The following is a 6,795-nucleotide window of genomic DNA, read 5'->3' on the forward strand; positions in this document are numbered from 1 at the left end:
TATATATATACTTTGCTGGTTTTTGTGTTTCTCTAGAGAACCCAATCCAACACACCAAATAAGTCAAAAGGTCCCCAAAGAGCAAAGAGAAGAGGAAATATTAACCAAGCAGGTTGGGATAGATGAGATAGATCCCTTTCAGCTGTAGTGTTCTTTTGATTCCATGCCAGAATATTTATTTGAGGGTCTTAATGTAGAGAGTGTCATGGATTAATGGGGAGGAAGACTGAGGAGGAGTGGGAGTAAGAATACTGAGTGGGAGTGGGAGTACTGAGGCGTAAGTGAGAAGCGATGGACTACATGGCTCTTAGCATGACCACATTTCACTTACTCACTGTCGTCAAGTCAATTCCAACTCATTGTGACTATTGGGTTTCCAAGGCAGTAAATCTTTACGGAAGTAGATTGCCCCATCTCCCTTCCATGGAGCAGCTGGTAGATTTGAACCACCAACCTTCTGTTTAGCAGTCAAATGCCTTAGACCACCAGAGCTTCTTGTATTTCAAATGGGACAGAAAAATAAATGGCAAGTATTCCTCCATTGTACCTTGGTGTATTCTCTTGAGAAAGACATAACACATGATTGTTTAATTAATTGTCTACTTCCCCCCTGATTCTATCATTTCAGTGAGGACAAAGACTGCATCTTTTTACTCATCATGTATCTCTATAGTCCCTAGCGTGGTAGATGCTCAATAAATATTTTTTGAAAGTAAGAATAGAACTTAAAGGTTTTAAGAAAATATAACCAGTCAGTATGAATGGCTTTTTTTGAGAGAGCAGAGTGGTTATTTTGGGAGCATCCTAACAAGGAGGTTTCTGGCACTTAGGAATCTGTGTTCACATAGACAGTATAAGTGTAGCCAAATAAAACAGCCCAAAGCAGAGTTTGCTGGTTGAAGAGGACTCCTAAGATAACGGTTTGAAAGACAATGACCCAGTGGAATCTTTTCTTTATAGGTGAAAAGTAGGTCTTTCTCTGTTCTATTTTGCAAAGTCTTATCATATCTCACTCACAGAGAGTTGAGGTCAGTTTAATGATTCCTTAGTTGTAGACGGAACTGTACCCAGGTAAGACAGATAAATGGTTTCCAATTCCATGATCCTTGTGCCAGGGCCCTAAGCTTCAACTCTCTGTAGGCTTCCTCAAGTTGTTTGTCTGAAGCTGAGTTTCATTCTCATTGAGACCTAGGAAAAGAAAAATGAATGACTGATTTGAAGCTTTGCTTTTTCTCTTTTGAAGGGACAGGTACAAGTGGCAGATATTTCGGCCATTAAAGGAGCAGGGAATGAACAGCTTCCACAGGACCTGAAGCAGTATGCCTCTGCCAAAGAGGGTAGCATCCAGGGCCTGCTCCTGTCTGAAGACATGCTTTCAGGAGAAGAATATGAGTGTGTCTCACCTGATGACATCTCCTTGCCTCCACTCCCAGGAAGCCCTGAATCTCTCCTGGCACCATCTGACATGGAGCTGGAGGAGCCCCCTCGCTCCTCTTCCTTCAGCCTTCACCTAAGCAGCTTCAGGACGCAGACTGAGGCCAGTAGTCGAGGGCAAGCCCAGGAGTCTGTTCTCCCACCACCTGTGGCTTTTGCTGACGTGTGCCCTGATAAGAGAGAAACACCTTCAAGTCATTTTGAGAGACCTTACTCCCAACTCAAAGTTGAGGCCCCGTTAACCTCCCAGGCATTTCTGGAAAAGAGCATTGCCTTCCGCAGAATCAGTGCTAAACATCCAGAGAGCATGCCGAATGAAGTGCATGAGAGAGCTTTACAGCAGCACCCTCAGCCTCAGGGAAGCTTGATAGGGACACAGGAGAAAATGCATGCTGGTAATAAGGTCACTAAAACCCAAGGCAGGCTGCATGCTTCCCCTGAGGCCTCCTCTGGCCTCAGGTTTCAATCAGACACCAGCCGGGGCTATCCAAGGCCAGTGGTTCCCCGAGAAGAGATTAAAAGTACATCAGCAAACAACAGAGTTGTCAGCCTAGCTGGCCAGGCACCTAATTTCTCCAGGCTCCTGTCTAATGTCACTGTCATGGAAGGTTCTCCAGTGACTTTGGAAGTTGAAGTAACAGGATTTCCAGAACCAATACTGACATGGTGGGTAGCCTATAACGATAAACCATGAGCAGAGAAACTGAATCACTGAGGAAATCTGTGTGCACTAATTTAGAAGTTTAGGGCTAGCTGATTAATATTCTACCACACTGGGATTCTGCATGATTCAATCTCACATCAGCCCCAACTGTCATTTTAGAAGCAGCATGGCTATTGTGCTTAAGGAAAAAAGTAACCGTATAAAATAATAATTTAACAAATTCAGAAAGCACTACAAAGGAGTTAAGCTTTATTTTTTTCTTTCCCCAGTTTAACATTCCATGTTTTTAAAGATCGGACATTGAAATTCTTTCCTATTGTCTATTTCTGCGTAACCATGAAATGTTCTTGGTTTAACATCCCTTATTCAATGAAAAAACACTAGAATTTGGGATCTCCTTTTCCTATCATTTGTTCATCTTTTCTCTTTTTCCCAGCAGTGTCATACATGCCACCTTTGTAATATTTAGTTGTTTTACTAAGATTACTTTTTATAAGTTTCTTCAGTGTGAAAGGTGGAATAAAAATCTTTCACAGTTGCCCCAAGTGACAGGTAATAAACTCATTTTGAAAGGTGCTGCAATAACTGAGCTGTGAACAATATTTCACTCCGGAGATTTCTTTTTATTTAGCCTATTTGTTTTAGAAAAAGTAAAACTGCAGAATACAAGTTTGAATCACTTAAAGTTGATAACAATAGAAGCTGTCCTAACTTTCTCAAGATGTGGATTGCTTTAAACATTTAGAAAAATTTCAACCTTAACTAAATTTATTTGAGGACAAAGTGACAAATGTATGAGAATAAGTTTATATTTATAAATGAATATAAGTAAAATAGCTTTCATTTATCATAATATTTCAATGCCTAAGGCATTTGACTGCTAACCAGAAGGCTGGCAGTTCAAACCCACCAGCCACTCCTTGAAAGGAAGATTGGGCAATCTACTTCTGTAGAGATAACGGCTCAGAAACCCAAGGAAGGGTCACTATGAGTCGCATCCGGCTCAACGCCAGTGAGTTTTTGTTTGGTAATATTTCAATAGACAAAAATTAAGTTTCAGTGATTGTATGTGCCTATTGATGGTACTTGCAGTATGTACTAGTTATCTAAAGTGCTTATGATAAAACTTGGGCTTCTCAGATTAGTAAAAGAAACTACGCTTGTCCTGATAGTGCAGCTACTTATGCTTTTTGTTTTATTTTGTGGTTTTTACAATTGCATGTTTTTTACAAATCTGAAATTTCATATTTATGAATATAAAAGGTATTTAATTCATTATTAAATATAAATTCACCCCAAAGAAAAATGTTGTCTGAGGTTTTCCTTCTTTGGCCATACAATAAATAATTTACTTAGTGTGTATTGAAGAACTAAGACTGTTGCAACATTGAGAAAAAATATTTTTCCAACAGATTCCCAATAATTTTGCTCAATTAATAACTGATAAGCTATCAGGGAATCATACATTCTTAGGATACTCAGACAAAGGCAAAATTACTCCTTAAGTAAGAGGAGAAGAAAATGATTCATGTTTGTTGTTGCTTTTTATCTGGAAAAACATAGGGTATAAATAAATAAACAAAAATCTGGAATATACAAATAAGTAATATAGTTGTTTTATAAAAAGAAACAGTTAAGTGTTCATTTTCACAGGAAACTTTGGGAAACATGTTGTTTAATGGTTATAATCCAATTGTACAGATGCCTTTTATAATTAGAAATCATTTTCTTTTTCTAATGAAATTAATTCATAAAATTTAATGAACTCTTTTCACCAGAAAATTATGTATAAGTACCCTTATCTAAAACAGTACATTTGTATTCTTCAGTGGGTCTTTTGGCATGAATGTGACAGGGCAGATGAGTCTCACTTCAGCACAGATTCCAAGAAGTCACAAGCTGCTGTTCATAGAACAGTCAGAATGAAGCAGGCCAAACATGAGTGTGCTATTTCCCACTCTAGGTAATCGTTGCTGTGAGGGAATGGTGGCCCAGTGTGGCCAGATGGTATGGTTTCTCCAGAGAAGCTGTATATCTGAATTTTCATAAGCAATATTCCAATTGTCAAATGTTGTACAAAACTTAAGTGTTTTAAATACCTAGTCTGAGCCAAACAAAACATTTCTCTGGCTACCAGTTTTTGGTCTCAGCCTGAAAGATAAACAGCCATATTTGAATTTGGTATAGCTGCAAAGTTCCTGCTAATACTAGAAAGTGTTACATTGGCAGAAGCCCTGGTGATACAGTGGTTGAGCACTCACTGCTAACCAGAAGTTCAGTGATTTGAACCCATCAGCTGCTCCAAAAGAGAAAGATGTCAAAGTCTGCTTCTGTAAAGATTTACAGCCATGGAAGCACTATGGACCAGTTCTACTCTGTCCTATAGGGGTACTATGAGTCAGAATTGACTTGATGACCATGGGTTGCTTTTTGTTTTGTTTATTACAGTGGCAATGGGCCTATTTGCAATGACTGTAGAACTTGGAAATGATGTCAATAAACAGTGACCTGACTATAAATACTGACTCTCTACTTCAGGTACAAGAAGGGCCAGGAATTGTCTGCAGATGGTCACTTACAGGTTTTACACGAGGAGACAAACCATTCAGTGTTCATTCCGAAGGTATGCAAGGCAGATGCAGGCCTCTATGTTGCTCGGGCCCAAAACTCTAGTGGCACTCTCTCTTCCAATGTCTTCCTCCACGTGACAGGTAACTGCAGGCCACCAATCACAAGGATAAACTGGATAACGCTGTGTGTGATCTATGTTAGTGTGTCTTTAATGTACTGGCTACTCACACAGTAACTATGGTGTTGGCACTGATGGACGTCATTCTCACAAGCCTAAAGGACAATGCCATTGTCTATTTTCCTGTACCTCCTTCACAGGGTACCTCCACTCTCTCCATATTGCTAATATGGCTAATACCACTGCTTGGTAAAATAATAGAAATTTCTTTAGTGCTTTAATGTATTTGAGGGGCTTGGCCAATTATTTTCAGTGGATAAGGATATATTTTTGTACTCTAGAAAGAGATATTCAGTATGTTGCAGATTAATACTATGCCATGCTTACCCTTCTAAAGAGAATTTAAAGACATGTAGATCAAGTCTTACATCATCATACAGATGTAAATTTCACATCCAATTGTTTGATAATTTATTTTCAATTGTACTCATAAGCATCTCTGTAAGGAATAACAAAAGAAATATTTAACCGAAGTTGTAATTTTCATTATTGCATTAGCTGTCATTTAATTTTTATTTTCATTTCTTGATCTCATTTGCTGAAATACATTTTATATAGTTCCAATGTAGACTACATTCCTCAGTCTGAGGATGTCACTGTAAATAATAATTTTTCATGTTGATCTCACGGGTTTGACATTGGACAATAGATGTGCTGTCAACTTTAGATGGAGTTTCAAATGTCCATCAGCTCTGCATGTCATAGAACAAGATGGAACACAGGATATGGTAATGGACCAGCTTTACTCCTGTCATTTCTTTGATGTGTTTTAGGTAGCCATGGATATAACCACAGGAGCTCTGGTGGCATAGTGCCTAAGGCACTTGACTGCTAACCAGAAGGCTGGTGGTTCAAACCCACCAGCCACTCCACGGAAGGTAGGTTGGGCAATCTACTTCCTCAGTGATACTGTTTCAGAAACCCAAGGAGGGGTTGCTGTGAGTTGGATCCGACTCGACGGCAGTGAGTTTGGTTTTGGTATATATAACCATGGGAGCTCTGGTGGCATAGTTCCTAAGGCATCTGACTGCTAACCAGAAGGTTGGAGATTCAAATCCACCAGCTACTCCTCAGAAGGAAGATTGGGCAATCTACTTCCATAGAGATACCGCCTCCGAAGCCCAAGGATTATTACATTGTTTTATGTAATTCATCATCACACCTGCCTCCTGTCCATTATTTCTCTCCCAGAAACAATGTTTCTTTAGAATATTATATTAAAGAAGTGGCATAATACGTGATTTCTAACTATTCCCATGATGATGGTAATGGGGAAGATGATGTTTTATGAATTTAAGATTAAATTCCCTTTTGATTTCTTATTACTAAATCCTTTCAAATATTTGAAATTAAACACAAGAGGGTACACTTAGGATGTTCTAGGGAAAAAGTATGTAATAAGATAGTTTACCATGAATTCTATCCTTCTCTTACAGACAGCATTGTCAGAATGAAGAGTGTTCTATGCCTCTTTGAAAGTTATTATTCAGAAAAGATGATTGTTTTGAGGTTCTTAAAAATAAGCATGAATAAGAGAGACATTTGTTTTTCAAATTGTAAATACAGTTTTGTCATGCTAGGGCAAAATCTTAGCTGAAAGAATAATTTATTACAGATTTTTGATGAAGAGAAGGAATTAATTATGTTGCTTGAAGACGGTCTATAAATAATCTAAATATTTAAATGCAATATATTCAAATTGATATTAAAAAGTTATTTAATGTTATCTGAAAATGTGAAATGTGTAGTCAAGTAAAAATTTGGCATATTTTTTCTTGTGCTGCATTTGCAATTTAATTACACTATTTCTCTTAATTTTATTCCAAATTTTAGAAGAAATCTATTAAATATATATATATATGTTGTTGTTGTTGTTATGTGCCGTGGAGTCGGCCCCGACTCATAGCGACCCCTCCTTGGGTTTCCGAGGCAGTATCACTATGGAAGT

General features: G+C 38.2%; 1 protein-coding gene across 1 annotated transcript in view; it reads left to right on the forward strand.

Annotated features, from left to right (window-relative positions):
• The window catches only part of CCDC141 (coiled-coil domain containing 141), a 301,605-nt gene extending 296,701 nt beyond the window's left edge, over positions 1-4,904 (forward strand). The window contains exons 23-24 of the mRNA XM_007936905.1: positions 1,244-2,100; positions 4,637-4,904. Coding sequence (XP_007935096.1) covers positions 1,244-2,100; positions 4,637-4,904 — 1,125 coding nt within the window. The remainder of the gene's footprint in view (positions 1-1,243; positions 2,101-4,636) is intronic.
• Positions 4,905-6,795: the final 1,891 nt, after the last annotated feature.

The sequence above is a fragment of the Orycteropus afer genome, unplaced genomic scaffold (genome assembly GCF_000298275.1).
Source record: "Orycteropus afer afer isolate SDZICR_OR568_19922 unplaced genomic scaffold, OryAfe1.0 scaffold00001, whole genome shotgun sequence".
NCBI lineage: Eukaryota > Metazoa > Chordata > Mammalia > Tubulidentata > Orycteropodidae > Orycteropus > Orycteropus afer.